General features: G+C 33.4%; 1 protein-coding gene across 4 annotated transcripts in view; it reads left to right on the top strand.

The window, feature by feature from the left end:
- The window catches only part of LOC106465830 (cytochrome b reductase 1-like), a 35,869-nt gene extending 17,897 nt beyond the window's left edge, over positions 1–17,972 (top strand). For 3 of the 4 annotated variants that reach the window (XM_013926072.2, XM_022394147.1, XM_013926080.2), the window contains 4 exons: positions 5,980–6,206; positions 7,297–7,493; positions 12,045–12,214; positions 15,456–17,972. In XM_013926072.2, the coding sequence (XP_013781526.1) occupies positions 5,980–6,206; positions 7,297–7,493; positions 12,045–12,214; positions 15,456–15,609 (748 nt within the window). In that variant the 3' untranslated portion in view covers positions 15,610–17,972. Of the gene's footprint in view, positions 1–5,956; positions 6,207–7,296; positions 7,494–12,044; positions 12,215–15,455 lie in introns of all 4 variants that reach the window. The other variant, XM_022394153.1, reaches the window with a different exon arrangement.
- Positions 17,973–19,813: the final 1,841 nt, after the last annotated feature.

Genomic DNA, 19,813 nt, shown 5'->3' with positions numbered 1-19,813 from the left:
TTAACAAACTCATCCGCCTGTGCTATTAAATCCGGAATTCGGCATCCGTTCCTATCTGTCGCTTGTGCTTTTGAAACCGGAGTTAAGGGCCGGCTCCTATGGCTTACTTGTGCTATTGAACCCAGAGTTCGGCGCCGACTCCTATGGCTTACTTGTGCTACTGAAACCAGAGTTCGGCGCCGACTCCTATGGCTTACTTGTGCTATTGAACCCTGAGTTTGGCGCCGACTCCTAAGTGCTGTCTCGGCATGGAATGAATTTAACTTAACGTGTGAACTTTCTGGATAGGCTCTTTTGAACAAATATAATCTTTTTTTTTAGCTTTTATGTGTTCCTTAAAGAAAATTTACAAATTATCGTGATATTACGAGGGTGTGCTCGAATCTTAGTATGTACAAACAAAACGTATACCTCCTTCTGTTCGTACAATAAATATGAGAGACAAACTGAATTACAGACCCCTAATTATGACGATAGTAGTACCCAATCGTCCCCTGTCATAAAGTTATCAGAAAAAAATATTAACATCTAGAACGTTCTCAAGCCAAAATAAGAGGAAAATAAATTTAAAAGTATGTGTCGTTTGTGCTGTTGTATTTAGAAAATCAAACCCTAACATACTGATAGTTTTTCTTCTTAAGATAGCGCTGGGAAGGTGTTTTTAGCTGATGTAACTGTTGACTGGGAGAGATCAAAATCTGTTCTCTAGTTTCCATTAATAACTATTGTAACTTCATGTAGTGGAATTTTAGTAGATATTGTGAAAATCGTGGTTAATAACTACTACAGCGGTTCTGCAAAAAAAAAAAAAAAAAAAAAGAAGTCAGATTTTTTCAGAAGTAAAATAGCATTCAATGTGTAATGATTCCCTTAACTAAATCTCCTGGAGTAGCCCTCTACTCTACGGTCCAGTGGTTAGCGTGCTGGACTGTAGAGCTGAGATTCCATGCTCCGCGTCCACTTACCGCCAACAAAAAAAAAGCGTTTCGCACTTTTGGGTCGTAGTTGCGTTATAACAGTAAGGGTAATATCCCATTATTCTGTCTGACAAGAGTACCCTAAGAGTTGGGGGTGGGTGGTATTGACTATCTGCCTTTCCTCTAGTTTATCACTGCTAAATTTGGGACGGCTAGCGCAGATAGCCCTCGTATAACTTTGCGCGAAATTCTAAAACAAACAGACAAAAGCATAAGAGGTCAGTTACAGATGTTACAATCTATTTGTTGGATTTTTGCTATCACTGCGACCACGTGGATGCACGTAGCTTAATTGTTTGTCTATATAGAGTTTAGGCGATTTGCCTATAGATGGTCTTGGTCCTTATATTGGTAATTTTTCAAGTTTGTATACTCAAATTTCCCTTTATTTGTGTGTGTGGTGGGGGGGGGGTGGCTTTTAATGTTTACCATGATTTTACTTACGACACCGTGATTTTCGTGAATTTTCTATTTAAATAGCTCTTCAATCTCGCTTAGTCAGTGAACGTTATTTTTAATTATAAGCTTTAAGCTCATATTCATGAACAGTAAAAGTGAGTTATCTGATGTTTCATATTTTCGAGTGTCATGAGTAAATTACAAACTGGTCCTACAGATAAAAATGTACTTAGCTTAATAGTAAAGTAGAGAAAAGATAACCAGAGAGGGAAACATTTACGTCAAGAAATATAAAAATGATTCAAAATAAATCCTTTATTTAAAAAATAACTTCACATTATTCCATATTTTAATCTTAAAGTATACTACATTCATTTATTATTTATTTTCAAGTATATTCACTAATTATCTGTAACATAAGTCTACTTATTGACTAACTTTTCTAATCAGTGTTTATCTACTTAGGAAAACTAACTTGATATTGCATATAAGTATTGTATTTGAAGAAATTGTAAGTATGTTTTAAACTATTATGTCACAAAAGTATCTGTGTACGTTCCCTTGAGGCCATCCGAGGATTGGGGTGGGGGTGGGGTGCATTCGTATTTAACTCTTCTATTGCTTCCTCCGTACGCTGAACGGCTATGTTATCTTGCAAATAATATTATATTACATTTGAAATGATATATTTTTGAACTCTTTTGTGGACTTATTGTTGGAAATGATGCTATCATCAAAGCTATTTTGCCAAAAACCATGTTTATAATGTAGTGTAAATGGTGGGGTATGTCATACATTACGCGTTTCTTAATTAAAAATTACACGAAATATTGTAAGATATATATATTTTCTATATAAAGTATTTTTCGCTCTTTTTTTTCTCTTTATTTCCATGAGAAATTAATTAGACTTTTTTGTTTTTGTTTTGGATATTTTCAACTGATAAGCTAGAGGAAGGTAGGTGAATAGCAGCGCCCTCTGCTAAGCCACTTGGAGACAAACATGAGAGACATAGAATGGTTTCCATGTTTTACACGACATGGCTTCAGATTAATACGTTAATATCTAAGTTCTAACTGAAGTGTAATTTGACATTTAATTATAGAATTAATATTCCTATATATGGAACAGGAAAACTTTCGATATAAATGTTGACATATTTGGAGTCTCAAGCAGTAGATGACATTGAAAAATGGCAAACCACTGAAGCACGTCGTTTATATTTTAATTTTGAACTTGAAGATGACAGTGTGTAGGCAGGCTTATATTGTAAAAGATTTATGATAACACATGCTCTATCACAGACAACCGAAAAATAAATTTTCACAAGAATCTTTTGGGGTAATAAATTGATAATTGAACCTAACACTAATTTTCTTAGGTTGCTTTTAATGTCATGTGAGTCATGCACGTAATGAAACGTGGTTTGATTAATTTTGGAACTCAGCGTAAACTGTGCTAATAAGACAACACTCGCAGCCACAACTCTAGAGCGCTAGTGGAGATAAGGATTTAGAACATACAAATAAATAAACGCAGGCCGGAAAACATTTTAAAAGGCCCACAGTTTCCGAGTCTGTCATGTCCTTTGGCTAGTTGAACGCCATAAACAACAACAAATTTAAAATGTTTGCTTTGTAACTTTCTATAAATGCTTAGACACCACGCATAAATACAAACATTTTAGGCGATTCGAGTAGTTAATAATTTTGAGCGAATAAACAATAACGAATTAAATAAAAGAAGTAAGAATGATACCTAGAAAACATATAAGACAAAAGAAAGTACATACAGATAAAATACAAGAAATCTAACAACCTCAGTACTTTTCGGAACCTAGAACTAACTTTTTTCAGGGTGGAATGAATAGAAAGTTTAGAATTTGAAAATTGATTATGTCATTTTCAATGACGTCATGAAATCTGCTCAACAAATAAATTTTGAAAGCACGCTCACGTACACTATTGGATATAATTATGGAAACACTGAATAAATTGAGTATAAAATGCGAAATATTATAGGATTCTTTTCCTCTGTTGTATGAAAATGAATTGCACCAGAAGACAATCACGTACTGATTGAACACTGTAATTGGCTGTCATCCAACCAATCAGAAAATGACACATATAAAAGTGCAGGCAGTCATAAAATTCCTATCAGTAGTATGGTAAATGAACTCATGATTCCAAGGATAGAAATGCTACATTACAAACGGGTACAAATCAAAATATGAGCTGACGAAGGCTACTCTATGCAACTAACTGAGTAGGAACTATATGGAAATCCTGAAGAGGGTGTGTGAAACTATTACTTTATACAATGGAAAAAGTCGAGGTAGAAAGCCCCAATTCTTCAAATATGACGTTGAATAACCCAGGGTATTATCATTGTGTGGTGCATTTTATTCCAATAGAGATCTTGCCAACGAGTTATAAATTAAGATGGCTTCAATGGATATGAGATGCTCAGATACGACTGCTTAAGGAAAATATTCAAAATGGCTGAAATGAACAACAAACTTCAAACAATGGAATGAGAAAAGCTGGAGGAGGATGCTCTTCATACATGAATCATAATTCAAATTGTTTATCAACAATCAACAATAGTTTGTTCGATAGCAGAAGGAAGAACAGTATTATGATCAATGTTCAACATATACAGTGGAAGACAAATAAAAACTAGTGTGGGCTGCATCTCAGCCACTGGCATCTGAAACCTACACAAAATCGATGGCACCTGGACTGCTGAAAGGTAAAAGCACATTGTTATCTATCATGTCATTCCCTCTCAGAAACAAGACCTGTTGGGAAAGAATTCGTCTTCCAACAAAACGTTGACCCAAAGCATGCAGTAAATATGGTGAAATAATATCGGTAAAACGTCTCGATATGAATATTATTAAGGTTGGATGGATATATGTGGATACTGAAAAGGTCATCAGTAATGAAAGAAATATGGCTTAATTGTGGAGAATAATACAGAACATTTGAAACAGTATAACACAATCATACATGGACAAACTTATAATATCATACAAACAATATGTACTGCTCTGTTTGAAACAAATACAAAATACTAGTACATTGTAAAAACTTATTATTTTTTATTTTCTATTTTATGTAATAATATGTTTTATCAATTTGTGATTTATCATTGTTTGTCATTCTTCTATGTGTATCAGCTACATGTTTCCATATAATTACATCAAATATTATACACTTGTTATTCCTCTGATTAAGTTATAATAATCTTAAAACGTTTTGAATATTAAAAACACATAATAAAATCAAAGATAGTTACATCTTCAGAACGTCATGTATTAAAATACCCAAGCTGTAAAGTTGATCAATTACAAACAAGATACATGTTTTATAAAAATACTGTACTATTATTTTCGAATTTCTGTTTTAAGTATTCAAGCAAAATTATTAGTATATGCAGTCTTCGAATCAAAACAATAGCTAATGTCATTTTTCTAACATATATGCTATGGTTCGTACAGTAAAATGAAGTATGTTTACAATTAGCACAGTATATGTACGGACCATTATTCTGACAAGCACAATAGCTTTGAAATCTGGGCATGAATTTATACTCTTTGTCGTCTTTCTTGAATGCTAAAGTACTGCCAAATGCTTAAATTCAAGCAAAAAATGCATAACATCTAAATTGTATTCATTAATTGGCACAACGCCAACAATGCTTCGTCGAGAACGTTCTTCTCTGGTTCTCAGTATAGAAAAGATAAACAAGAAACATAAAACCAGACAATTTTTATTAGAGGATAATGAAGCAAGCTGTTGACAAGGGTGTGTTTTATGTTTACCACAAAATTTAATATGATTATTTACAATATATATATATATATTTAGAATTTGTAAAGAGTTGATACAGACCAAATTAGCACTCACCTTAGCTAATAAATAAAGTACGGATTGGTGTTTGTTTCTCTTAATTTTGAAAAAGGTCAGTAAATATAAAACCAGCTTTTGAACGTTTTTACTGAAACAGCACATTATAAGACAACATTAACTGTTCATTGTTACAACAACTTGGTGTAATCCAATCTTTCTTATTACTTGAAGCAGTACTTTAAACTTGTCTTCTTTACTACTTATCAAATCATAAATGTATCAGATAAACCGTATTATATATGATTTGTATTGAAAGTCATAGATAAATAATATTTGTATATGTAATTTGTACCAAGTAAACAGTTGAGTTTATCTGTGATATGTACTAGTTAAACAGTTGAGTTTATGTGATATTTGTACTAATTAAACAGTTGGGTTTATTTGTGACTTGTATTAATTAGGTAGTTGAGTTTAACTGTGATTTGTATTAGTTAAATGGTCTCTTTTATCTGTGATCTGTACTAGCTGTAAAATAGTTAACTTTAAAAACCATTTGAATTTTGTTGTTAAAATACTAAAGAAAGTGTGCACGAGATAAGATGTATTACTCTCAAAAATAGCAAAATAAGTCCAACGCAAATTTTTTCTTTCAATACTCAGTCTTGCCTTTATAAAATCGGTGGGTTTTTTTTTTTTTTTTTTTTTGGTGATTCAGAAGGTTTTGATGATTTTATATGTTTTTTCCTAAGGAATAACAAAAATTCTGGAACTAAATCGGACGTTCTGATAATGGTGAAATGTGGGTATGGCCTTTTGATTACTGTTGCCGAGCTATTGTTATTTGGAGTACTTGGGCTCTGTCTCTTCTGGATCATTCACTATGGAGGTGGTGTTGCCTGGACCCAAGATGTTTCCAAGCAATTTAACTTACATTACGTTCTAATGATAGGTGGATTTATTTTCTTTAATGGACAAGGTAAGTGAAACGTGTAATTTATTGTGTTATTGAATAAAATCGGTTAAAAGTCAGTTCATCCTTTTTGGAGTAAAATGTCATTTTTTGCACTTGGTTATACTTATTGAAATGCTTACAGTTTGATAAATAATTATCCACAGATAGGTAAGAAGTTATGCATTTAAATTAGGAAAATATCTAAGAGAATAAATATACCTATATACAGGGTTCTAATAAAGTTTATTGACCTATTCATCTTGGCTACATGCTGTCAGATGGCTCTCTTGATTTTTGGCTATAAGTTTGTTTTAAGTTGTGTTTCAGAATGTTCGCACAAAGCTACGCTAAGGGTTATTTGTTCATAGCTGTTGCCCACCGCTAACTTCTGGGATACTCTTTTATGACCGAATAGTAGGATTGGACCGTCACTCTTACAGCGCACCCACAACCCCGAACTCTAGAGCGCGTTTTTTGAGACAACGGGCCACGGATCATGGGTCCACGGATGCACAGTCTAGACACTATAACCACTGTGCCATGCCTGACCCTTGGCTATGGGAATAACTAAAGTCATGAGTTCAAATTGGAGTGCCTGCTACATTAACGGAGTTGAAAGATACCATTCGACAGCATGAGGCCATGTTGAATAGGAGACACCTTTGTTCAGTTGGCATCACATCATCCCATGGATGCAGGCCATAATTGGAATAAATATTAGCCCCAATGAACGGACTTAGCGCCCCATGTTGGCCATTTGTACTGAACACAAATTCGAGTTTCCCACAATCTCGTTAATATATTCATGACTAATGCCTTTTGAGGAATATTATTCATTTTTGGGGTGTTAAACACACAATGAAACTTTAAAAGAACCCTGCACACACACAAAATATTCCTTATTAAACGAACTTCACCATTTAAAATATCCATTGTTTCAAACAAATGCCTAAACATACAGCAAACGTGTTTTATGATGTCATAGCTAAGCCTTGTATTATTTACAGTTACTTAAATATACGTGTAGCTATGTTATATTAAAGAACTGTAACCTAGGAAAGTTGATTCTCCAGACTTCTTTTTCTTCTTCCTCTTAATTTTTCTCTTCTGATAGCAATCCTTGCATACCGTTGTTTCTCTTGTTGCAAGAAGATTTACACCAAAGTGGTTCATTCGGCCTTGTTCGTCTTAGCCATATCGTCAGTCACAGTCGGCCTGGTGGCAGCAATCCAAGCCAACGAAAACTCTACACACTTCTACAGTCTTCATTCATGGATTGGACTTGCTACTATTGGGATGTTTGCCCTCCAGGTAAGTTGACCGATCTTTTTACATAGTGAAGTGACCGATCTTTTCGCTTTAAACATATTTTGCAGTACATGGGATGATTTTTAACTTCTTTATTAATATTAGAAAAACGTTTTTCGTTATTGACGATTGTTTGAAGTTTTTTAAATGATTGTGCCATAAAAATGGCAGTCATCTGTGAGAATTATCTATAAATTTTCTAAATAAAACCGCGAAAAAAGATCAATACTGAAGACAAAAAATTATATTTGAACTATAAAAAATTCAATTAATTATTTTAAAAAGTAGTTTTTTTTATTTAACGCGAACTAGAGCCATAAAGTTTGAACCTTTCTTAATGAGTTTTAAATAGTGAAATAAATGTTTAAGTGTCCCAAAAATAATTTTAACATGTCTATGGGAATTTTCCAATCTCAACAGCATATTAGGTTAAACGAACAGGCCAAAGACCCCTAGAGTTCAGGTATAGTCGACCTTAATTTTGAACAACTAACTAAGACAAAGGCATCTGCCAGCTAATCGACCTTAATTTTGAACAACTAACTAAGACAAAGGCATCTACCAGCTAATTGAACTAAATAACGGAATTGACTGTCACTTTTTTAACACTGTCAGCTGAAGGTGTGCATCTCGAAACCTAGACTATTGAACCACAACTCGACGTGGGCATTTCTGACCCTCATATTAAATTAATTTCGCTGTCCATTCGCATATTTCACTTGAAGACATTCATTTCAGAGGTAGAAATTACGAGACCAAGGGCTATTAGATTATCTGAAATAAATTCTAATAATCATGTAATATATATTGAAAGAAAAGGAGATGAACTCTCGAACCACCGTATATTACAAGGTAGCACAAATTGCACCGTGAATAGTAGCCTTTAATGAGATGATGTAACTAGTTCTAAAACAACTGCAAATGTACTGAAGCAACAAAATGTATTCTATTTTAATGCTATAGGATGTTTAGTAAAATGACAAATTACATTCCGAGATTACACACCGTTTCGTGATGTTACAGAATACATCCTTAGACAATATCCTTCACAAATTGCTAAAAGTAACGCATTTTCTACGTTTATACAATTATTTTATAATCTGTTTCTTTCTTTCATGATCAAGCACAAAGCTATAAAACGGTCTTCCTGTGCTGTGCCTATCACGTGTATTGAAACTCAATATCTTATAAGTCCTCAGACTTATCACTGAGCCACTGAACTATTGTATAATTCATTTTTCTTCTCATTATCATGCATATCAAATCTTTGTTTTATTGTCTGTTTCAATCAAATCATCAGAGCTAGGATGATATGGAGTGATAGTTTTCAATATCCTCAACATTCTAACCAATTTTACCTAGGTTGGATCCTTAACCCCTATGAATCTATCCGTAGTGGTATTCATGACTGAGTATTAAAATTATCAGTAAGGTCACAGTTCACTATTACATAACTTGTGTCCTCCTGTACAAATAAATTAGCTCTTTGTGTAAAGTAATCAAACATGACTTACATAAATATATGTGACATTTCCTAGTCTTGGGAATTTCTTCAACAATATGCATCATCATTCATTGCAAAGATATGCCCAGTTGTCATTGTGTCATCTTTCCCTGCTTCGGCTTGAATGTTCTGCAAGTGATGCAGTACCTATATCATCTATATTGTCGCAACATCATTTGTCAACACTGTTCAGTTATATCGTAGAATTGTCTTCAGGCACGGAAACCAGGCAAAACACCCTGATACACGATACCATCTAATTTTCAAGACTTCCCATCTTACTCTTTTGGGTACTATGAACAAAAGTAAAGTACTCTTTCTTATATTTCTAATTAATGGCAATGACTTTCCAGTCAGATGCATTTAATGTAACACGTTAATATCTTTCCTTCTATATTTGTAGTAGCTATGACATACCTAGATCCTACAAGTGAGTACATAGTTCTCCAGCTATGCTAACTGACTGTTATGCCATTTCCCATCATTGCTAAACCCCTCTTTTATTCTTCTTCCTATAAATCTATACGAGTCCTCAGACGATCACAAGACAACTTGTTAGATTTCTCATGTTGCCTTTCTAAACAATGCTCAATATAAATATGTAATATTGTATAATTGCAACCCAATGATCAAATTTGCCAATAGTTTTGTCACATGTATACTGCTGTATCATAGATATAAGAACTTTAAACAGTAGTTGCAAAGTAAAATGGAACCTATTTTCAATAATACAATTGTTCTTGCCAAGATAGTCAGTTTTCTTGCAATCACTGGCCTAGTCTTACTAGTTTTCTGTACATCTCTGATTTCTAACCTTACTTGATTGTGATGTAACTTCAATGATGGAACAATGGAACTACCACAACCTAATCTGATTATGCCTTTTTTCCAAACTTCTGTATTGGATTATTATGACTCTGAGAACGACACTCTAATAAGACAAAATGTATGCCATCCATCTCCTCAGCTAATCTATTTCCAAGTATCTTTTGATGTCTCAAGGAGTCATAATTATCTTAATCTTTGACTTCATAGGGTTTCCAGAAATGACTTCACATGTACTTTCCATCAACCTCCATGTGCCTAATGTCACACTTTTGCAATTTGTCAAAACACTGGTTCAAGAAGGAGTGCTTGACTCATGTTAAAATCCAGCAGTATTATTGATGTCACTATGTTATCCACAATGGCCTTCAATAGATATTCGTTGGAGCATGCCACGCTTCCTAAGTTAATGACCATAACCTTTTCCTCCCCAGTACCAAACAAAATGTCATCATTACGACCATCATTCTACCTCAGACTAATGTTCACATATAACTAGACTAGAAAAAGTTAAATTTCTAACCCACCCCCAGTGGCACAGTGGTATGTCTGTGAATTTATAATGCTCGAAACCAGGTTTCAATAACCATGGTTGGCAGAGCACAGATAGTCCATTGTGTAGCTTTCTGCTTAACTTCAAACCTAACCTTTCTCTCTCTCTCTGAGAACAAACTCAAGCCCACTTTCCTATACAGAATGGTCAAACAACCTTTTGTTAGCCCATATTAGCCTCCCATTTCTTTTCTTTATGGCAAGGAGTTTATATAATTGATGGTTCTGAGACACACCTTTCCAGAAGCTGATCTTTCTGAACTGCAGGCAACATGTTTAGCATCTTGTTAAATACAGCAAGTTATTCTACCAACTCTTATCTAGTGTTGTTTAACACTGCCACTGTTAATAAAGTTGAGTCTTCATTTCCATCTGTTGGTTTAAAGCTTTGTTTTTACTCTATGTATTTATTTAAAAAAATATCTTTCTAATTACCCCTTATCTTCCCAATATATGCTCCTGAATGTAAATGATATAAATAACCTGCATAGTAACCACCATAGCTTTAAATCATTATTGTCATTTGTCAAGTTTATTGTCTAGGTTAATCATTATCACTGTTTTTATACACCTAAATATCATTATCTGAGGTGCTTCTCAGAAAATATTTCTCAGCAGCTAGAGTCAGCCTTTACAATCTCAAGGAGAGTGTTCAATAGTTTATTCCTTTATCCATCTATTCCTTGCTTCAGCTGATCAAAATACCTATTGCATTATTGGCACAAACATTTCAAAATCTCCTTGAATGTTGAAGAACTATTAAACTCAATAATTCAACTAGTGTCTTAAAGTTGATAGTTCAATCATTCCTGTCAAAGGTTATTCTCACTGCTGCCTTGGCATCATAGCATGGAATCATTTCAAAATCATGTAGAAACTTCTTGAACATTAGATAAGCCCTCTGATTGATGAAATTCTCAGTGCCTTTACACATTCTTGATATAGTCCTCCCCATCCATTCTGAGAAATACATAAGTTTATGATATCCTTATGCTTACCTTCAGATAAATTCCCATAATTTTATGTAATCAGTAGAGTGATATTTTACTTTCAACTGTGTTCAAAATGTTTCCCAGCAATATAAAAAAACTAATAATTTACAGTCAACAATCACTCTTCATTATTAAGGCAGCAGGTTACACATTAAACACTGAATCAAACAAATTTAGATAATAAAATGTATCTTTTAACTTTGTATATTAAAACAGACCTTTACTAAACATTACAATTTGATTACTATTGCATATAATTTATTTTATTTTGATCCATTTTAGTTTTATTATCACAATAAATGCATTTGTTTGGAAATTTCTAGAGTCCAAGTGACTTCAAAATTTCCCAGCACTCTCGATGAACAAACCACAAATGTGCTGTGAGTTATAATTGTTCATAAGTCATCTAATAAATGAGGGGAGGAATGAAACCCTTTCATTTTGAGTTAAGTAGATACTTATACAAAGTGGATAAATACTGCTGAATTAAAAAACACGTTTTATTGGAATTTGTTATTATAGTGTAATAACGTTACTATGGATCAAAATTTTGTGCACCATTCATTAAGCTTTAGAATAAAGATCAACATCAAACTTTCATTTCAAAAATAGCTACAGAGAAAATTAAAGTGTGGAACCTTCAGACTTTCAGAGTATCACAATCATCCACATTTTCTTTAGTTTCTCGTAGGGTTCGTGTCATTTTTGGTGCTCCTGTGCTGTGAAAATGCCACTGCTAAATTTCGACAGCGTCTGTTACCAACTCACATTACATTTGGATTAATCATCTTTGGTATGGCTATAGCAACATGCCTGACAGGCTTGATGCAGACAGCTCGTCACAGACTAAGGTAAGCTATGTATATTAACTAAATCATGAAGGTGTGGTAAACATGACTAGTAGTATCTGTTAATAAATGGCTGAAGTTTAGATAAATTAAAATATATTGCTTGTAATTATTAAGTGCTTGGAAGCCAGGCAAACGAGAATGGCCCACATGGGTTAACTTAATGTGTAGAGATAGATAGTCTCAAATGGTATGTGTTTGGTTTCATTATATTATTCTTGAGTTAAGTTATAGTATGGCAAATCATTTGCTTTGTCTGCATGTGCAAAGGTAAGATAGCTTATGGTAACTCACGTGGGTTATCTATATGTGTGAGGGTAAAGTAATTTATGGTATGTCAGGAGGATTAATTAGATGTGAGGAAGGTAAAGTAGCTTAAGGTAAGTCAATTGGAAGAAGAAACCCCACCAACAACATACCACTCAACAATCTGAAATTCAATGAAACAACCAACAACAAAACACTTACTACTTCATTCCATTCATACCAGATATCATCAAAAAATATGTAACATTTGGAAAAAAAACTTATACCCAAACATAGCATTCCAGTAAACACTAAATTTATACAAAAAACAGGTACCACACTATAATGTATACTATGTAAAAACTACTCTGACAAACACAATACTAATGTTATTTATATAATACAATGCAGCAACTGCCATGATTTCAATATTGGAGAAACAAGTTGAAAATGGAAACTAGGTTCATTATGCACAAAAAAATTATACTCCCATGTTTTCCAACACTGTAACTCAAATAAATGCAATATAACCATAGAAAATACTAGTATATTAAACAGAAAAACAAACGTAAGTAAACAAACAATTGAAGAAGCTCTTCTAATACAAGAACTTGAACCCACATTAAACCAGCATAAAGGAACACTTTTATACCTGTATTAATTATTTCATTATATATGTGTTCATATATGAAATTATGCTGCTGATTACCAATATAATTATATATGTACAAAGTCCCCTACAACTTTACACCTATCATTATTGTCGTCTCCAGGACACGTGATCGATAACGGTCATTTTCTCAAAATCATTCTTAACCTGATGATGACCTGAGTAGGTCGAAATGTTGTTACTTGTTTTGTATTTTAAATAAACGTTTTTGATAGTAATTCCTGGATCAGCCATCTATACTGCATAGTTTATGGTAAATAAAGAGGACTATATAGATGTGTGGAGGTAAAGTAACTTAAGGTAAGTCAACTGGAATGACTAGATGTATGGATGTAAAATAGTTTACGAGTCAAGAGGATTAACTAGTAGAAGTGTGGAGATAACGAAGATTTAGGTAAGTCACGTGCAATAACTAGATGTGTAGAGATGAAATAGTTAGCAGTAAGTCCTGACCATTAACTAGATATGTGGAAAAATAAACAATACATGTGTAAAACTGTAATAGCTAAATTCCTGGAGGTAAGATAGATGAAGGTAGGGTTAAGTATTCCGGATTAGAGAAATAGGTCAAGTTCCATAACCATGTGATTTAATTAATAAGTTAGTGGTAAGAAAGCTAAAATATACCAATTTAAGACGTATGGGTTAACTAAATCTTTAGTCTGAAAGGTATTAATTAATTAACCATAGCTATGTATCTTAGAGACATAGAGAAACTTATCTTTTCTTTAATTTCAGAGTTTCTCTCTTTATATGTATCTGAAAATGCAATTAATGCAGTTAGACTGTGGATGTGTTAAGCGTGTTTTCCATTGCTTGTTTGTTTGTTTGTTTTGAATTTCGCGCAAAGCTACACAAGGGCTATCTGCGCTAGCCGTCCCTAATTTAACAGTGTAAGACTAGAGGGAAGGAAGCTAGCCATCACCACCCATCACCAATTCTTGGACTACTTTTTTACCAACGAATACTGGGATTGACCGTCACATTATAACGCCCCCACGGCTGTAAGGGCGAGCATGTTTTGTGGGACGGGGATTCGAACCCGCGACCCTCAGATTACGAGTCGAACGCCCTAACCACCTGGCCATGCCGGGCCATTTTCCACTGCACGAAGTTTTTACTGTTTACCCAAGAATTTCGAAAATCCTTAAACTAATACAAAATGATGAGCTTTAGGTTCGGGGCTTAAAATTACTTTAAATTTCTAGACAATAGATAAGCTATTAAATTAGCATAAAGGGCAGGCAAAATAGCCATGTCAGTATTTTTATTTTTAATACAAAATGCATCGTAGTTTATATATACTAGACACGACCCGCAAAACATTTGCGGTAGTTTTCATGTCTTTCTCTTGAATTTCCTTTATTCTATCATTTTCACGTACGCCATTTAACTTTCTTGCAGGCATTATATGCTAGATCGATAAATTCAGGTCTATTTTTTAAAACAATTCTGGTCATACAAACAAACAAACTCACATAGACGTAAATTTAATAAAGCTACACGTAAGAAACTTTATTTAATAAAACTACACGTAAAGTAAACAATAAAGTAAAGTAATATTATTTATAATAGTGTACAGAGTAAGAAACAGTTATGAGAGTTTAGTTTATGACAGAGTTGTACAAGTTGAAACAAAAAACGAAAAATATAACCATACTAAAGAAAGGAGTAGCTAAAGCAGTCTGTGAAACAAACCAAAGCTAAGTTATTGCAAAGTAAAGAAAATGTAAAGTTGTAATGAAGGCAAACTTAGCTGACTATGCAGACACGTCTGAATGCGTGTTCATAAAGTGATTAGCATATGGTTTTGAACGAACTGCGCATGCATATTTTGGACCTAAATAAGTCGAGAAATCCATAGAAATTGTGTTCAGTGTAATGTTCATTTTGTTTTAGGAAATTACATGCGGGTTAGGTGTTGTTTGTGTGAAATACTTTGTAAATAAAAACTAAGGTTGAAATCGAAGCTAGACGTCACGCGGTGACAACGACATTGTGCCATCGTGTACCATACTTTTTGCATTAAAAAGTTTGACTAAGCAAAAAACAGGTAAGACGATTCTGAATTGAAATGCCAATATGCATTCCTAGCTCCTCGGACAAAGGCCTTTCTAACGATAATGACATTTGTAGTGTTTGATCGAGAAATTTGCAAGAAAAGTTCCAGACAAACAAACGTAAGCGTATTCATTATATAGATATACTTTTAGCAATTGTTTTTAAAATTAAGTTTATTTAAATAAAATATAATACTTATAGTTCATATCTAACTTCATTTGTTGGATTTTAGTACCCATCTGAGCGGAATATTGTATCTTTTCACAGTGGAGAAGACAACAAGGAGAACTACAAAGACCTATCAGAACAGGCGTTAGTTATCAACGTTCTCGGTGTTTCTATATTGGTATTGGGTGTCTTGATCACCTTCCTGATTCGGAACAATAGTTTTAAGCGTTATGCTACACTCACTATAAATTGACATGTCGCACTAGTGCTGCCAAAAACGTCAAATATTCGCAATTAATTGAACCTGAAAGCTGTGCTCCTATGATAATGAGCACCACAGCTAACACTGCATTCATTTTAACCGAACTATGATATAAGCGTTACTCTAAATAACAGTTGAAATTCGACCATAAAACAATTACTTTCATGGCCAATTTATCTGGCATTCTAAGACCAACAAATCTTAAACATAAACGTTCGCATAATAATTTAAACATACAACATAACAGTAAACTTCCTGTAAGAGTAACAGATTGTCTTGTACTCCTAGGTTTAAGTATACTGGTGATAATCGTTAATCTTAGTATTACAACTGTAATAAAACGTTATTCTCAACACACACACACACACAAAGACATTTAAATATTTCTCATCACAAAGTTGATCTTATAATGATTATTATTTTTCCAAATTCAACTTTACCCCTGTTTTTAACATTAGTCTTTCAAGAGATTTTTTATCCTCAACAGAATTCAACATCAAAATTATTACTGTTATCAAATAATTCTGATTTTAACAATATCCCCATTAGCATCTGTATCTGACTAATATTACTTTATCGTCTTGAGAATCTGATAGCAGTGTTATTCTACTGACTCCATTTTACGACCAGCGAAATCCGTCATATTACCCTTAACACCAGCGAATTCTAGACGCTATAACAACTCTTCTTACCATCTATAGTTCCCCCCGGAGACTCATCCTTAATCTTGAGAGCTTATGACGCTAAAATTTCAAGTTTCATCTCAATGGCAGACAGCCCATTATTTATTTTTTGCTCCTACAGAACCCAACAGACTGTGAAATGTTCTACATTATTTGAATATTTACAGCTAAATGATGATTCGAAAGATTGAATTCATTTCAACTGAAGTATGAAGCTAAAGTTCCATATATCTAAGTGACTCTCATAAGTTATTTTTACGGTGTGAAAACAACGACTAGACACTAAATTTCACTTTCAGCGAATCACTAAATGTAGGTGTTCACTTAGTCATTACAATTATATTACCTGAAATTACAAGTGATCTTATAAACTAAAATAATATTATATTCGGCTGATTCACGGTGAGCTATAAATAATGTCAATATAGCCATGCACCATCAACTGACTATCCTCAAATTTTCGTAAAACGTAACTCAATCTCACGTCTCATCTGGTGCTAGATTCTGCGTTCGATTATCAATGATAATCAGAAAATGAATATATAATACAAGATGGTTAATTTTCATCTAAGATGTTGACAATGACACCAATTAGTGGTATGTTTAAGTATACGTCCAGGAGTGTATAAATCAGTATCGTTTCTTGTATATGATTCAACCCTCTTTATTTTACAATCATGGTAGCTAAAATTACAAGACCTTGAGATCGAATAATTTATTTTATCGATTTCATAAATTGTCAGCTGCATGTAGATCTGTATATGTATAAAAATAAGAAAATAAGCGTAATTCCGCTGAAATTCACTTTCAAATAAATTTCTGAATTAAGACAGTAGAGTTAACATCTTGTTTTGTAAAAGTACGTATATATTTTTTATTTATCAACATATTTTTTGATTTAAATGTCTTATGTGATTTTAAATTATCGCTTAGCTTTTATAGTTATATAATCTAGTTTTATTTTAAAATGAGAAAGATTTGACAAGTTTTAGTTGATTTAGTTGAAATTGGTAAAAAATAGTATAACAAACAATTATTTGTTGAGCGAGGTATTTGTAATTTTGGATGGAAACATGACAATTTATTGACTATTAGAGCTTTAAAGCTTTTAAATAACGTTTACAAATGGTTAAGTTTTTGTTTTAAATCACCACATTTTATGAAGTAGAATAATTATTGACCCATCGAAGCAAGCCCTTAATTTCATAACGAAAACTAAACTCTCACGAGACTAGAACTAATGAACAGTTTTGTTATATTGGTTAACAGTAATAGAGAAGAGGATGAACTGATAATTTACGCGATTTAAACAAAAACCGCTAAAATCTTTCAAAACTAAATAATTTATTCTTCCGAAAGGTTGCCCCACCCCAATTGCTCAGCGATAAGTCTGAAGGTTTATAGCGCTAAAACCCGTGTTTCGATACCAGTGGTGGGCACAGAGAAGATAGCCCAAACAAACAAATCCTAAAGGTTGCTTAAAATATATCATTGCTATTTCCGAAGTTCCAGAAACATTATTTTAAAGTCTGTGAAAAGTGTGTTAACAAATCTACGTTTTTAAAAGTATTGCTGAAAAGGTATTACTATTATGTTAGAAAATGTGATTTGTAGTAGTATTTTAACTTGTACTCTTATTAAAGTGAAGATGTTTTAATTATGATAATAACATCTGGTGGTGGTAGTGGTTTACTGTCTCACACGCAGTGAAAATATATCGTGGAATTTGGCAGTTTCACAAGACATTTTATACCGCTGTCAAAACAGTAGACAACGATTTTTTTCAATGACTATATATTAGGTTTGCTTAAAAAATCGGTTCAGTTGGTACACTGGGAAACTATGTTTCACATACTTTCTATTTTGGTCTATACTCTATAGCGTTTCTGCTCTTTTAATTGAAGGAAACAGTTCTACAGAAACGTAAAGACAGGGAGAAATCCCAGTTAAGCCAATGTTTCGAATCATATTTTAGAACAAACTTCTTAACTGTTTTTCGTTATTTTTTATTTGTCAACTGTTACAAAATGAAGTGAAAATAAAAAGAATGACCTTATTGTATTATAACATGTTTGAAATTGTTTTAAAATACTGCATTCGTGGATTTCGTTACATTGAATCTATAGTCAGTAACGATGTTTCGCAACTATACTAAAGTAAAAATCAGAAGCGATTACTTTCATTATATGGTCACTGCTAATTTGTTTCACGGGAATTTTTATTTTCTTTTAATTTCGTGCTACTCTTTTACCAACGAATAGTGGGATTGACCGTCACTTTATAACGCCCCCACAGCTGAAAGAGCGAATATGTTTGGTGAGACGGGGATTCGAACCCGCGACCCTCAGATTGCGAGTCGAGTGCATTATCCACCTGGCCATGCCGGGCCATCACGGGGAATTAACTATATATATATAGAAAAGACTGAAAACTGAGCGAGTACTTTCATTATATAATTGTTGTATATGCTACATTGTGTAACCTGTTACATGGGACATTAAGCTGGAAAGATTGAAATTCTTTCCTTGTACTTTGAGGATTAAAATGTCAGCACAATAATTCAAATTTGTAGTTGTATAGCAAACATTTGAACTAATAAATCTTAATTAAAGAAAACGTTGTTTGTTTATAAGTTTACCATTCATAAATCGCTCATCACTGGAAATATTTTCATATGCTAGTGCGACCCATGGCGGCCGCTGTAGACTACACGTTCAGTACCTATGTATTTGGTTAACAGCGAAGTCCTGATTATTCGACAGTGCAACGCAATCACAGACAGGCTTATGGCAGGAGGTCACAGCCCTTTCCAACAGGGTTGTTTCATAGAGATTGCTAAATGAGATAGATCTGAATAACGAAGAAGTGAGCCTTCCATAGAAAATAAAAAACAACAACACGTGTTTAACACGACAACGGGCCACAAAAGCAATGTAGGGTCTGTATAAAGTTTGTCAAGATGTGTGGTCTAAGCCTGACCTACCTTGCTGCATATCTCAGAAGAGTCTTGCTCAAATAGAACGATCAACGACATTGGTAGAAGTTCTACGAGCAGTATCTAATACACTGTTTTTATAAAGTGGGATTAACCTTCAGTAAATAATAAATATTTCCTTTTATCTCTCATTAATGAAGTGATAAGAATTGGGAAGAGCTTATCTACAGATACACAGCAAAAGTTATCTTTTTCTGTTTGTCTCTAGTGCAAAAGTTCCACACCCAATCCGTATAAATTCCTGTTGGTCCATTCTCATATTTTTTTCTCCCACATTTCTCATAGGAAATGTAGCTACCCGAGTTAATGTTATAATGGAACTACGTATTTGGAGTATAAGTTGAGAGCAATTCCATAAGACATTTATCAAGTTTTGAATAAGGCTAATTTCTCATCTTTATCTTAGAATAAGTCTCTATTTCAGTCTGATTTGGTTCATCAAAGTGACAAAACGGACACACACATAAACAATACATACTTTTCTTGACCTTCTAATAATATTTGATACGATATTTAT

The sequence above is a fragment of the Limulus polyphemus genome, unplaced genomic scaffold (genome assembly GCF_000517525.1).
Source record: "Limulus polyphemus unplaced genomic scaffold, Limulus_polyphemus-2.1.2 Scaffold70, whole genome shotgun sequence".
Classification (NCBI taxonomy): domain Eukaryota; kingdom Metazoa; phylum Arthropoda; class Merostomata; order Xiphosura; family Limulidae; genus Limulus; species Limulus polyphemus.
Note: the sequence above shows the minus strand (reverse complement) of the source record. Positions and strands in the feature narration are given on the sequence as shown.